Genomic DNA, 16260 nt, shown 5'->3' on the forward strand with positions numbered 1-16260 from the left:
TGTATATTAGCGTTATATAAACAAATTAAATTTTTTTTAATATGAATAAAAAGTTAACAAAAAGTGTGTATTAACTTTTAACTTAACTGAGTTAACCTATAGTTAAATTAACTTTTAAATTTTAACTTTTTGTTATTGGTGCATATTAACTTAACTTAACTGAGTTAAAAAAAATCATTAACTTGCCCAGCCTTGATTTTAACTCCTGGTAGATTGTACATTTTTTTAACACTTGTTACTACATCTGTAGACTTATTTAAATAAATCATATTGTCGTTGGTTATCGTGTACACTAATTTGCCAAATGTTTTGACAGTACCGAGTGGATGAAGGTGGCCAAATAGGAAAAAGTACAGGGGAGTATATAATCCAGGACGGATTTGGTTGGAGCAACGGTATTGTATTGGAATTCCTCCAAATTTACAACTCCACGGCCTCAACAAAAGATTGGATTGTAACTGCACCAACCTGCGATAAAGTATTGAAGAAACTAATAATTGAAAAGAATAGTAATAATTCAAATAAGGAATATAATGATTATTGTGAAAAAATATTAAACGGTACTAATATATAATATAAAAAGTATAATGCTTTTGATTACCTTAACTCAAACTACAATTGGAAGAAAACTCTAAATTTATATTTTTCAATATTATTATTATATTCATATTTTGTTGCAACTTACTTGTTGAACCTATATTATAAATATAGTATAATATTAATCAACGAACAAACAAATTTCAAATTTTCATAGATAATTTTAGTAGGTTTATAATAGTCTATCAATATTTGATTTTTAAATGAAACGTTATCGTATAGTTTTGAGTAATTTAAAAGTTTTTTTGAATGTTGGTTTAGAATACTTAAATGTGACGTCAGTCTTAGATTGTTAATTAGAATTTAACAGTTTTGTTATAAATATTTTATGAATCAGACATTGATTTTTCTCTACATTTCCAAATTGGTAAGTTTTTTTAACAAATATCTGGAGCTAAAAAATAAGTGATAACACATTAACAATAGAAATGTATATACAGTGTATTTCAAATTGTATGTGAAAAAATTATCTACCTATGCGAAAATGGTTTTGATTCATATTATCATCTAGATTCTAGACAAATTACCTAAATATTAAATAGGTTTTTATTAATCAGAAAGCGTATCTATGAAGTGTATCATTTAAGATTAAAATGGAAATTATTTTTTAAATAACATTAATATTCATGTACAGATTAATTTTGAATGCACCACTTTTTTCGTATTGTCATTTATAATCATCGATGATAACCTATTTTCCAAGTTAGAGTATTAAATGATTTTACTTATAATACAACTATGAAAATAAAATATGTTTGACAAGTCGATGCTGCTATACAATATTACCCGTACCTACCTATTGTAACGACTGTTGGTGATGAATGACTATGAACGTTCCTTGATAAAAAAAAATAACAATTTATTTGCTATAAATAATAAATGAAAAAAAAAATCAAATATGGGGACGCGTTTCTAGCTCAATGATATGAAGCGGAACTCTTAAATGTATGAAAAAAATTAAAGCGGACTCCGCAGCCTGCGTACAATACCAATTCGAGCACTGATTATCATGATGAAATTAAGAAAGCGGGTAAAACACAAATTGTTGTGGACAATTCTTAATGACCTAATATGTAAGAAATGAATAAAGCATTCATAATTAATAAATTGATTGATAAAAATGGTATTGCGATTACAAACGGAAAAAAAATATTTATGACGGTTGTTAAAAAAAAAATATCAAACAATATCAAACAAAAAGGTTATGAAGAAAAACCATGGGAGGATAATACATTTAAATGTAATCACCACATTAAAACATTGACAATCACAATCCAAAGATTTTTTATATCTTTAACGAAATTAGACACGTATTTAATCTTTAAATAAAACGTTTAGTATATGTACTAATATATACTTAGTGAATTAACTATAAAACGATATTAACTTTTTTTACTGGATTAAATTTAAAAGTAGCCTTGTGTTGCAGAAAATTATGTGACCACTTACCACCCTCATTAACAGTTCATAATTACGCCGCTGACTTATACCACCTTATATAAGATACTCAAATAGTCAAATATATGAAGTATTTTCCATTTAAATATTAATTGTCACATAATATAATTTGACACTATGCGTAACAACTATAGTCTATAGACTATAACATAGACGCTGAGAGACATTGTGCGGTGCTCTGCGAGCCATACTTACAAATTGTAAAAATATTTTAATAATTTAATTTTCCTTTGAGGCATAACACCAATTATAAGTGTGTAGGTATCAGAGTAATAAATTATACTATTATCGCGACCGATAATAAAAATTAAACATTTTTCGAAAGTTTTGTGTATTCTTGTTAATGAGCGAAAATAAAAGGGTTTCCTAGTTTGTGTAAAATTGAGGTGGTCCGTGACCTATAAAATATTGTACTTGGATCAATTATTTTAAATACTTTCTCAAAGGATCTGTATTTAAAAGAATATAGGATTATCAAATACAAATTCATTTTAGTTTATATATTTTCTATTTTGATTTTAATTGTGTAAAATAAAAAAAAATATGTTGAGAATTTATATAATAGGTAGAAGGAGTTATTGTAAACTATAATACTCAACCTCGAAATCTAAACATCAACAAAGAAAATAGATGAGTGTTTTATTGTTACATATTGATACGGTGTACCTATAGTTTATGTAAAACATAAAAATCGGAATTAGGTCATTTGAGGTGTTGTAGTATATGCATACCTACAATTTATAAAGATTGTATTTTGGCCACACAATTATTTTTCTGCGCCAGGCCAAAATATATATATATTTTGTAATTGTTTTTAATGGGCCGTTACGGTGACATTTATTGTCTTCGTCTTACAAGTGCGTAACATAGCAAAATGTATGCTCTACAGAACACGTTTATCTCCGTTCATTTAAAAATTAGAGCTTATGAAATTTAAAGGAAAGATTAATATGTAGACAATGACATACGCTTTTCATTATATTTTAAGAAGAGTATTATAAGATGTACGAACACTTTAAAATTTTAAAATACACGACACTGGTGCGTAACAGAAGTTTTTATGTTACGCTCTTGTAAGACAGAGACAACAAATGTCGCTGTAACGTCCTCTTAAGTATCGGCACCTATGGCTATGCAATATTATTATTAATGTATTATTAAACGTTCTTTTGAAAGAAAAATGTCATTGTTTTTAGGCACAAATTACAGTCTATAAATATTTATATTTAAGTTTAAATAAATAAATACTAACTAAGTAGTTAGATAATTATTAAATATACAACAATTATATTAGATTATTACATGGAAAATATAAAGATTCTAATTTTAAGAAAATATTTTTTCTTGTAATAACTCTACAGTACAACAAATATTGGCCAGGAGATATTTATTTTGTCCGTCCTATAGTTGTTATAGCATTTATACCTTTTAAAAAATTGAAATGGCACGCCTGGGCCAAAGGGTAAACAGAAAATGGGTACAGTCTATTGTGTTTCGAATAAAAGAAATGAAATAGGCTTAATATCGGTGAGTGGTATACAATTATTTATTTTCAGAGGTTTAAAATATATGATAGGGATATATAGGCATTATAAGTAATTAAGATTTACAGTAGGTAATGTTAAAAGTATTAAAGTAAAATATGTGGTGTTAAAATTAAAGATATACGTTTCCCATAAATCATAATTTGTTCAACATGAATATATGCGTATTAATGTAAACATTTAAATAAGTAATAATAATAATAATTAAAATTGTTTTGATGTTTCAAAACATTTATTGTGACTTATGTTAAATGGTATGTATTTAAAATAAAAATAACTTAATTTCTCTTAAATGTGAGAGAATTTAAGCTATTATAGGTATATCTAATTTAAAATTTTTGTTCCTTATATGCCAATGATATGTTAAACAATTATTGTACCTATATTGTGTAAATGTTTTAGATTCTGAGTTAAACGATGAATGTATTGATTTTACAATGATGTGTGTTTTTTTTTAATTTTCTATTTTTGTTTGTCATCACCTTTTAGGACGGTAAAAGAGCTTAGATTTTCTTCAACAGTATCTTTTCTGATAGGAATGTGAGTCTAGTTGGTACCTTTGGGGGAGTCAAAAGTAAAAGCTTTCTAGTAGTTTTCAAAAGCACTGTGAAAAACAAAAGAAAAATTAATGAAATTTACCGACATTTTTACGCAAAATCGATTTTTTACTAAATAGATTTTGGTGTTTGGTGTAACTCTAAAACAAATGTCTGTAGATACCTACATGAAAGTTTTACTGAATATTTATATTTTAATTTTCTGTACACCATAACATTTTGAACCGTTTATGGACATTTGCAGTTTTCAATTTTTTTTAGTTTTTATCTCTATAAATATCAATAAAATTTTATTTGTTGGGAAAAGCGCGAAAATTTAATGGAAGGCTCCTGATAAGTTGTTAAAATAGAAGTTGAAAAATATTAAAAATACATAGGTCGGTACAATTTTTTTTAAAGCATTTAAAGTTCGAATTTTGACAAAATGTATCAAGTTTAAAATTTAATAATTATTTTGTAGTTAAAACGTTCAACTTGTATATAGCCATGGATTGGAAATTTAAAACAAGGTTTAACGTAAATAGGTTATATATTAATGACTTTATTTACAAAACAATAATATCATATAATATCATAGGCTGACTGATTGTTTTCGCTTTTTAAAGAGGTGTGGGAGGCAGTATAGCGGTGTAGCTATCATTGGGCAAAGTTGGGCAGTTTCCTTGTGTCAAACAACATAACGTATGTATCTAGAATAGGGGGGGGGGAGGTGAATATTTTATTTAATTCCCTGCGACCTTTATCATCTAGCTACGCTATTGAAGCAGATCCATCATCCACATATAAGAGTATGTTTAATTTGAAAGCACCTCCTAGTTAGTCAAAAAATGAATAACTTATTACCTAGTAAAATAATTAAATTAATTTCTGATTTATATTAAAAACTGTATTATACAACTGTCTTATATTAAAGCAGGGAGGAGAGTTTGTATGTGTGTTTTGGGCGACTGTAGTAATAATAGTAACCAGAAGCACAATTTTTTATTTGTGTATAGCGAGTGAGAAGCACATACGCGTTAAATGTACATAAGTACAATTTGTTTACCATATGCTTCCGCTCTATTTACGCTATGGATGAGTAATTATGTTATATTATAATATAGGTACATATAAATATTTATATTTAAGTTTAAATGTTCTTTCTCCCATAATGTTATTAACTCTATTTTAAATAGGCCACCCTAACATTTTAAATACATTTCAAATAAATATAATTAATTTTATTATTATCAACGAAAAAACCCAATATATAATATATTTATATAATATAACTACTGTTTAATATTTTTATTTTTCAGTGAGTGATTTAAAAAGTCTTAATTCTGAATTTTCAATTAATATTAATATATAGTAACGCTTCAATGAATATTAGTAATTGATTTGAAACTAATAATAACTCTAAAAACTTGTAATTTTTTATTTTAATGACAATAACTCAATAAGAATAATAGAATTCTTACAAAAAATTTAAAAACAATGCATTTCAGAATAAATAACAAGGAAAGCCGTATGATCAGTCAATATACAATTAGTTGAAATAAAAAAGTTGACAATTAGAACGACTCTCAAAATAAATGGACATAGAAATTATTGAAGAATTGAAACAAACAATTGAATTTAGAAATATCAATCATAACAAAAAGATAGGTAAATCAACCAAAGAACAGTGGTGGATTAACTACTTTTAGGGAGCAGCAAATTTTTTTTGATTTATTATTTTTACTCTCAAAAAAAAAATGAAAAAAAAAGATTAATGACATTCATTTGCTCATCGTTTTTTGTATCTGAAAATACGAAATATTTTTTTTGTAGCCTATTTTTGAAACGTCGATTTGCTTGTTTCTAGTTATAACTTGTATTATTACACAATACGCGTAACGCATGAGAAATTTACGGCCGCTAAATAAGAACAAGCCAAAATCGTCGAGTTTTTCTCACTAATAAGGCGACTGAGAATATTAATGGTTTTTATTACATTTCGTTTTAATATTAGTTTAGATGGAGTATAACCAGTTATACTGTGCTCACTAGCTATTTCTATAAAAAAAATAAATATTTTTGTATGGCCACATGAACAAAATGATAACGTTGATTCTAACATTATAATTTTTAAATTTTATATTAAATATTAATGTTAAACTTAAGAATAAAAATAAATTACAAGATTTATATAAATGTGGGTTTTTAAAATATTATTTTTAAACATTCATAGAAATGACATACTAACATTATATTAATAGTTCTTTTTTTTTAACTTGTCAAATGTTAATTAAAACATTAATATTAATATGTACTTATAACTGTTAATAATTTTAAATGATAGGTACTTTTAATATTTAAAATTACAAAATGTTTTTTTGGATAACACACATACCCATGCACATACAATAAGTAACGATAATATTAACGACCCACTTTATTGTGCAGGCAGATAACTTTAGATGTACACAAATAATATGATCACAAATTTCTGATGTGTAACTCAATATTAATTATAAATCATTATTGTTGTATGATTAATTTTTTTAATTAAATGAATACCATATTTTATATTTTTGTCTACAAAACTTTTCTTAATTTATCCCTCAAATTTCCCAAAAATATTTTAGCTGTACCATTTAAAAAAATCATTGTACTTACATATTTTATCAACATTTAAAAATGTATTTTATTCAATTAAAAATGTAATTTATTAAATATTAAACATAGACTCTTAATTCACTATTAAAATTTTTATCAAAAACATGACACATAGGTAAAATGAAAAAAGGTTAGATTAAAGGCTGATTATTGATTATTAAATTTAAAAAAAACTGTTAATATTGTTTTTCAACAATAATGCATCATAAATAAATACATCAATGTTTTATACGAGGTTATTTTTGAAATGTATCGACCATTTCTGACCAGTGATTGATGTTGATTTTTGGAATTAATTGGGAATTACAGAGTTGCAAATCAGCCATTGTAGGTATCAAAAATACTTTTTCCTGCATCATTGTGACATTATTGCTGTTATCACAAAAGATTCTGGCAAGCGTCACTTTTCTGATTTCTGTCAGTTGATCTTAAATATTAAAAAAATATAGTTAAAATCAGGATAATTTATAAAAAATATTTCAAATATACTAACATTCATTGAATATATTTGGTAAATCGTAAAAATATCTATCTGCCATTCTAGTTCTTATAAACTGTTCTCTAATAATACATCTAATCGTTGGGCCAACCATTGAGTCGTCTTCGTGTTTTTCAAACAAAGCGCCTACCAATAGCTCTATATCTCTCCAATGTTTATATTGCTTCAATAGTTTATCAGTTGCCTAAATATTATAATATACAGGAATGAAATAATCACTATATTATTCTTTAATATTTAATATACTTTGAAACTTACACCTTCAACCATGATCTTGGATAAATCTTTTACACTTCTTATAGCTTTTAGTCGACAATATTTTCTAAATTCTGTGTAGCTTGGTATACCATGATCGCGGCTTCGTTGTATATCCAAGCTGACAATGTCCATTCCAAACACGTGGTTTGGATGAACACTGTATAAGTAATTTGTAAGCTGAAAAAATTCGAATCACTTATGTTAAAATATGTAAACGTATTTATAAATATAGTCTGTTAAATGGATAATGTCATCATCATCTATGAGTTTTTGTCATCGTGTTATATTGATTGTATTTCAAAAACCTACCGTTTGAGTAAATAGCATATCGATTTTTTGTGTATTCTGCGTAGATAGCCCTCTGACAAGCTGATCCATGTAATTTAATAGTACACCAGTTGGTCGGTTGTAATGTTCCTTTAGTGAAAGGTTTGCGTTGATCACTCGGTCTTCCGTATATAAACTAAATAAAAATGAAGGTTCATACAAATTAATAATTATAAGTAGGCTAAATGTGATGATTCTCTTTAGAAACAAATGCACAGCAATCGACATCTTAATATATATTGTTTTGTACATTATCAATTTTGAGGTCTTCACATATTATATTGTCGTCGTAACTCGTAGGTATATTGTTAAGTCTACAATGTAGACACTAGACAGTCGTCAATATAATTTTATTTAATACATATAATATATGGAGTATAAGTGCAAATATATTTTGGCAACTTTTAAATTTAGATAGATCAGAAGCAATTTGAAGTAACAGTAGAATTTTTCTAAATTATAACACTGCCATTCACGCGTACCAATATACTTGTTACTGATCTAAAACTGATTTGTTTTATTTCAGCAATTTTACCCTCTTACATTTTAAAAAGAATAGTGGTGGGTTATATGTTTGTTTAAACCAAATAGTGCACGTAAGTGGCGTATCTAGGGGGGCTAAGGAGGCTTAACCCCCCCCCCCCCCCAAATGGTCGGGTTATTGTATATATCTTAAATAATAAAACGCAAAGTAAAAACCATGATATTTCAGGAAACTTTTGATTAAACATTTTTCCTATTATTAATTATTAATACAATCGAGTATAATAAGCTCATATTGTCGTATTATTACGGTACGTACCGGTATAATATTATTTGATCGATATGAACATAGTAACAAATATTATGTAATATGTAATATTTAGACTTAAATAAAAACACGGGATAACTAATAAATAGTGGACCGTACTTAGTGGGGGGTTATCCAGTATACATATACATATATATACACATTAGGCAATAGGCATATACTTACGCTCCCTCATACACCACACACGACACATGCAAAACATAAATGATATTCAACACCTCTCCGACCAGCCGTTTAGTAAAAACCAACTATCAATTATCAACGGCGCCAGACGACAGCACATTATAACTCATAATAAACTTCAAGACCCCGACGACAAATTTCCGATATAGACGTAGGGACATCCATCATAAGTACAGTGAGTACCTAATTTTAAACTATTTATTAGTAATTATTTATTGATATAATCAAAATCAATATTAGCTGTTATTTGCTTTGCTGTTTTTATAACTTTTGTCTCATTGAAATATTGTTTTTAGTCCTTATTAATGCCTGCTTTGACTGAAAATGAAATGTACAAGAATTATATTGCTTGTTTCATAATGGTTCGAACGCTGAAAAAGTCTGAAATTGTCGATTGTTTAAAACACATTTGGATACCTCCACTTGGTTTTAGTTTTCCGAAAAACTTAGAACGCAAACAAAAAAGAAAATTTCAGCATAAATATTTAACACAATATTCTTAGCTAGCATATAGTCATATATATAAAGGCGCCTACTGTAAATTTTGCGTAGGTATTGTTAGCTTCCTCTGATAGTGGAATAGGTAGACAGGTAAATGAGTGCTTACAAATGTAACCTAAATACCTTATGAATTGTACTTTCTTTGTAAAAATACATTATAGTAACCAAACTTAAAACATAATTTCAGAATTTGGGTAAATTAGTAACTCCGCCTATGTTGAATGATACTTAATATTACTTTAAACACCATGTGCTCTTTAGGTATATTATAATTGGTATGGTTGTTGTGAGCTGTAACAGTAGATGTAACTGGGTCAATTGCCTTTTCTTTTTTTAATAGCCGCATTTATATTAATATTTAATACTTCAATATTTAATTTTTTAGAACCACTAATTAATAAAGTATAAACGTAAATCGATTGAATATTAATTAAAATAAAATCTTGAGTCAAAGATCGTAGTTAACTGATAGTTATTAGTTTTATTATAGTTTTATACACTTTCCATAATATTACATATATAATTTACATAATACTATATACTATAGTATACTGTATACTTAATCGATTGTTTTATAATGTAATAACAATTCTAAAAAGGTGGGCAAGTGGTCGTCGCTCTGCTGTACAGTAGGTTACAAGTGGGTCTCTGTAATGGATGGTGTTAAATTTTAATTCAATGATATAATATCATTGTATATAAGAAAAACAATTCTGAGCAGAGACGGTATGTCAGTCTAGGTATTAGACATATTATATACTTATCTATGGTATTAAAAAAAAAATTGACCTATATAGGTAGGTACCTATAATAAATTACAAATTAATCATATCACTATATCCATTAGGTAACGCGTTACATCAACAACAAACTGTGGTACTATCATAGATATATAATAGTATACTTTAGAAGTTTCAAGTACCCACAAATAATATTATACAAGCACAAAAAATAACTAAAATAATTATTCCAGGTATTTTAATATATAATTTCTTCCAAAGTTGAGCTTAATAAGAATATTTGATGATATTATTGTGAACAAAGTAATTTATATATAACCCATTTACGTGGAACCTTGTTCTAAATTTTCAATCCTTAGCTGTAAAAGTTGAACATTTTATACATTTTTAACAACAAAATAATTATTAAATATTAATTTTGATAAAGTTTGTCGAAATTTGAACTTTAAATACTTATAAAAAAAATTGTGCCTATGTATTAATAATATTTTTCAACTGCTATTGTAAAAATATATCAGGAGCCTTGAATTCAATTTTCACACTTTTTTACCCATCAAATAAAATTATATTCATATTTAAAGAAAAAAAAACTAAAAAATTGAAAACTGACAATGTCCTTAAACAGCCCAAAAAGAGTCAAATTATTTTCAAAATTGTATAGTGTATAGAAAACGAAAATATAAGCATTCAGGGAAATTTTCAAGTATCTACGGTCATTCGTATTTTAACAACAAAATAAGGAAATCGTTTCATGAGAAATCGATTGAATCTCAAATGTTGTAAAAATAAGAATTTCAAACGCTCATAAAAATTTAATTTGATTTTCTTGTATACATTTTTTTTTTTTAATAAAGGTAAACAAGTTAATGAGGAATCTTGTATTACATTTTTAAATCTTAGATTTAAAAAGAAAATTTTTCATGAATATCTTACTCAAAATAATTTTCAAAACTTTCGTCATTTTTATGTATTTTGTCAATATTTGAACTTTAAATGCTTATAAAAAAAAATTGGGACAATGGATTTTTAATATTTTTCATTCGTCTTTGAAACAATATAATATTAGGAGCCTTCTATTAAATTGGCAAGCTTTTGAACCCAACAAATAAAGTTTTATTGATATTTATAGAATAAAAAACTAAAAAAAGTGGAAACTGAAAATGTTCCTAAACAACTCAAAATATTTGGAAAATGTTATGGCGTGTAGAAACTTCTAATATAAACATTCAACCAAAATAAAAATATAAACATTCAGTAAAATGTTCATGTATCTACGGACATTTGTTTTAGTTACATCAAAAACCAAAATCTATTTGGTAAAAAATTGATTTTGCGTGAAAATTCCCGTTTTACCTTAATTTTTTTTTTGTTTTTCACGGCGCTTTTGAAAACTACTGGTAATTTTTACTTTTGATCCCCCCAAAGTAGGTACCAACTAGATTCACATTCCTATCAGAAAAGATAGTGTTTAAGAAAATCCAAGCATTTTTTTCTGTCCTAAAAGTTGATAACAGACACAAAAAAAAAAGAACACATGATTAAATCAATACATTCATCGTTCCACTAAGAATCTAAAATAAGAGAAAAATAGCTAACCATAGATTCTTCAAAAATATTCACTGAATGTTTGTTTAATCATTTGCCATGAATAATAAAAGGTTCGAAATGTATTGACTCTTTATGAACTATTTATAGAAATACGATTTCAAATAGGTATACAAAGTTACAAAGTTTCTCATCATGGTAGAGTATAATGTAACCATGTACGGTGTCTATATAATATTTTTCATAGGTACTGGAAATCTTTAAAGTATATTATTATTTTTTTTTTTTTTTTTAATTGAACTTAAGTCTCGTGACTAAGACCATTAGCTGTTGTAGGGGTTATGAACTATGGTAGGGGTAAGGTTAAGTATTATTATATTGTATAATATACACAATGAAAATAACTTATTTGAAATTATTTGAAATGCAATTTTTTTGGTACATATTATTTTATGTTGAATTACTAATATAATAATATCATAAAATATAATATTTATTAATATATAGGCTGACAGACTGTCATTGCTCAGAATCAATTTTCGTATACGATTCGAAATGTAATTTAACAAAACTCACTTATTGCTGTAACTCAAAAACTACGCAACGTACGAACTTGAAATTTGGAATAGATATCCTTCTCATATTTTCACCGTGCAATAAGAAAGGATTTGCTGAAATTCGCATTTTAAAGAGGTGTTCAAACAAGGATATTGAGGTTCACGATGGAAATTGGAATTTTTATTTTTATTTATTAATAGTTGCCATTGGTTACAGTTTACAGTAGAAATTAGTATTTATATATTATTGTTTATTCGGGCAGATCAGGTAAAAGTTGCATCAAATCAAATTATCGAACATCGCCTATCAGGATGACTAAGTTACTCTTACTGAAGCAAGTTTACACCCAAAAAAAGTTGAACAATCATAATTTTTTTTAGAGTTGCAATTTTTTACGGGCAATTATGTGCACGGGTTCAGCTAGTATATTTCTAATTTTTATTTAACTTTTTTTCCGTGGATTTTTTTTTTTTGTGTTTTTTTCCTACATTCTCTTAAAGTTTTCAAAATTAAATTAATATAGGTAAATTTACAATAGTATAAATATAAATTCATAATAGTTGCAATAGTCTCCAAATGGTATTTAAAAAAATATCCATTATAATTTCTTTATTTTAGTAACAATTAATAGTTTGATGAAGTCTGTATTGATTATAGGTGTTAAACATAAGCGTAGCAAAATATTTGTTTAAGGTAAAAAAGAAGTTTGTGTAACGCAGTAAGCCGTGAGGGGCTTTACTCAATATACAATAATGTTCACTAGACCTATACCCAGTCCTTATAATCCTTTTTTTAATACAATCATGCAAGTCAAATGATTAAAATTAATGTTTATTGTTGAGATTCACAATCATAAAGAAACACTATAATTAAATAAAAATAATTATTTATAAATAAAACAAGTTACTACATATTATTATTATGTACAATATATTTTAGATTCTGAGAGGAATGTATTGATTTTACAATGATGTGCTTTTTTTTTTAAATATCCTAAGTATATTGTATGAAGGGAGAGTAGCTGGTGCATTCCTGAGGTCAAAATTTAAAAATTTCAATAGTTTTCAAAATCACAGGGAAAAACAAAACAAAAATTTTAGCATTTTCTATAAAATTTTCAAAATATATTTATGTGTTTTGAACGCGTTTACAGTATCCAAATTTATTAGTTTTTAATGTCTATGAATGTCAATACAATTTTAACCGTTGCGTGAAAAACTTGAAAATTTAACGCAAGGCTCTTAATATATACATGCCAGTTAAAAAGTTTTAAAAAATCAGTCACAATTTTCTTTTATAATTTTTTAAAGTTCGAATTTTGACAAACTATGTAAATATCTAAGAAATATTCAGTTTATTTTGAGTAAGAAATACGTAAACATTTTTCTCATTAAATTTAAGATTTGAAAATTTTATTCAAGATTCTTCATAAGTTTTTCTACCTTTATCAAAAAAATGTCTACCTGAAAGTAAAATTACATTTTTATGTTAGTTTGAAGTTCATATTTTTACAAGATTGGATATTCACTTGAGTTCTCATGTAGTGATTTTCTTATTTTAATGTTATTAAAAAACGACTAACTGTAGATATTTTAAATTTTCATAATATGTTGAGTTTAATAATATTTTGACACATTTTGAGCTGTTTACAGACATTTTAAATTTGTTTAGTTTTTTTTTCTGGTGTATTTAATCAAAGGTTTCGTGGGATTTTCTGTGATATACCCTGTGAGTTGCGACCCCCTGTTCTTGCACTTACACACTGATCTTAAATATTCTAAAGAAACATACTCAAATTACTTGAATTGTGAATTTTTATCAAACCATCAGCCCGAAATAACGTACATATGCACCATAATAATAATAATATAATTATACCAGGTTTGCACGAACCTTATGGTGTCGCTAATCATGGAATTAGCGAACGGTAATACTGCGGTCGCAAAGCTGTTGCTGACGCTTGGGTCGGTGGTCTCGTTGTACGCGTTACTGTAGCCTTTTGTTGGCAGTTCAAGCCCGTTCCACCTGGTGTAGTTTTCTCCGAGCAGCGCTGGCAGCCACTCAGCGTAAGTGATGTGCTGAATAGATGCCGAAACGATTTTCCTGGCCTCCTGAAAGATACGTTCGTCGTCCCAGTGCGGATTGACATGGGACAGTAGTTTGGCCAACCGGTTGTGTTCCCTCATCCACAATGTGTGCATCACCGTCAGTTGAGGAAGCGCGTTTGCCCGGATGTCACCAGCCCTATAACATGTGCCGCTGCCATACTGACAGTTGTTTGATATGGTTTCTTCCACCGGCATATACTGCGGCTGTAGCGAGTCACCATGGCTCTTGTTATCGCAGCCCATGCTTGTCAATAGTTGGCCCTCCAAGTTGGTCCTCAACGACCACGTCCGTTTCGCCGACGAACCGTATATCATCGACCCATCTAAATAATGAGTAGCTTGGTTCATCTGCGAAAATTAACCATGTTTAGAAGTTCAATTTGTAATTATCTAAGATTTTAGGAAAATTCGAAAAGTTAGTTCTCAACAATAAATTGGGGTATCAAAAATGTGCACCACTCTAAACAGACACTATTATTTTTTTTTGTTATATATTTTTTTTACATTCCCTTTTAAAATTTGTAATGATATATATAAATTTACCAAACTTGTAATTATTTAAGTCATTTTAAGTATTATAACCAACATAAATACACGTTTATTGTTATGGAATTATCTTGTATAACTCTTACTTGTTCTTTGGGTCCAAAAGTACAATCGGAACGCATAGCTGGCACCGAACGCGCGTAGTTCATACAACGAATACTGTTTCTGAAGAATGGATCTTTATCCGGTATCGCAACTTGCAAGCACAACTCGTGGTATATGCTTCCAGGACGGAGTTCCATTCGGTTTTCATTACAACAGCTCACAGAATTATTACTATTCACTAAGGATTTATTATTAATTTGCATGCATTAATTATGATAAATCAATATAATATATGGTTATGGTTAATCCTACTCATTCTAGAAATTGCCGTGTGAGATAGATCATGACCTACAAAAATCGTCCAATACGCCATTGCCATCGTTTTGAAGTCATCTGGTGAGTGCTCGTCTGTGACAAATTCAACGCTCAGCCTTCTAGGACTGGGTCTGTAAGACGAAAAAGAATCTTCGGCAACTTCTGTGTGGACAGTAAATGAAATCCCATCATTAGATATGCACAAAGGTAAATTATAATTGTATACAATTTACCAATAAAACTATCCCTATAGTTATTAAACAGCAAACGTTTATAGGCAGTGGATGCTTTTCCCGAGTAGGAACGTTTCGAGTTGTTACAAGAACCATCAGGACTACGATACTTTAAGTTCATCCCGACGCATGCTGTCTTGTTGTAATACATGGACAAACAAATCTTACCCAAAGATGTCTTGTCTAGTTTCACTTTCGATAAGTCTATGGCACATTGTCCTCCACCACTATCAAGATAATTTAAATAGTCTTTAAATTTATGCATATAAAGAATATACTTTTTTTTATGATACTTATATTATATATACATACGTATTACGTTCTCTGTGGCGTATTTTGGAGGAAGTTTCAGAAAAAATTTCAGCATGCCAATATACTGAATACAGTTCTTCGGAAAGCTGAGAATCGATCAATAGTCCATGCTCAGGGGTTCCCATATCCATATTTAAATTATTTCGAAGATACGTAACCCAATATTCACGTTTTCTAGAACGGTTGACAACTGTTTGAATATAATCATCTAAGTCTTTGGTTTTTAGATGAAGGTACCAGTCAGTTTTGTTTATCATCAAGCCATCTAAACATACCATTTAATCATGGTTACCATTTTATATGAAAAATAATCAAAACTTAAGATTAATTATACCTTTAAAATAGAAATCAGCTTGACCTGTGTAACACAATGATAAGAATACCAACATACAAATCCACAAATGTATAGATATCGAGGTACTCATTCTGCTAATTATATAAACTGTAAAAATTTTTAAAAAATGTTTAATTATTAACTATAAC

The 16260-nt window shown here is 27.8% G+C and overlaps 2 protein-coding genes across 2 annotated transcripts in view; both read right to left on the minus strand.

Moving 5' to 3' along the window:
* LOC115033096 overlaps positions 1 to 16260 on the minus strand; it is a 78270-nt gene that overhangs the window by 58896 nt on the left and 3114 nt on the right. The gene's annotated exons all lie outside the window — the stretch shown is intronic.
* LOC100572065 (peroxidase-like) lies at positions 6971 to 16119 on the minus strand. The gene is made up of 9 exons (XM_016801616.2): positions 15778 to 16119; positions 15466 to 15692; positions 15230 to 15394; positions 14959 to 15155; positions 14112 to 14674; positions 7863 to 8016; positions 7554 to 7730; positions 7290 to 7479; positions 6971 to 7223 (listed from the first exon to the last, which is right to left on the minus strand). The coding sequence occupies exons 1-9, from the start codon at positions 16053 to 16055 to the stop codon at positions 7033 to 7035; spliced, it is 2142 nt and encodes a 713-aa protein (XP_016657105.1). The 5' UTR covers positions 16056 to 16119; the 3' UTR covers positions 6971 to 7032.

This window comes from Acyrthosiphon pisum, chromosome X (assembly GCF_005508785.2).
Source record: "Acyrthosiphon pisum isolate AL4f chromosome X, pea_aphid_22Mar2018_4r6ur, whole genome shotgun sequence".
NCBI classification, from domain to species: Eukaryota; Metazoa; Arthropoda; class Insecta; order Hemiptera; family Aphididae; genus Acyrthosiphon; species Acyrthosiphon pisum.

What these genes read in the sequence shown, in the direction of transcription:
- LOC100572065 (XM_016801616.2), bottom strand. Translation starts at nt 16,055, where the DNA reads ATGGTATGTTTAGATGGCTTGATGATAAACAAAACTGACTGGTACCTT. An exon ending in CGCCACAGAGAACGTAATAC is followed by an intron (nt 15,693 to 15,777) that starts GTATGTATATAT and finishes TTATCTTGATAG; the next exon opens with TGGTGGAGGACAATGTGCCA. An exon ending in ATATGCTATTTACTCAAACG is followed by an intron (nt 7,731 to 7,862) that starts GTAGGTTTTTGA and finishes GAATTTTTTCAG; the next exon opens with CTTACAAATTACTTATACAG.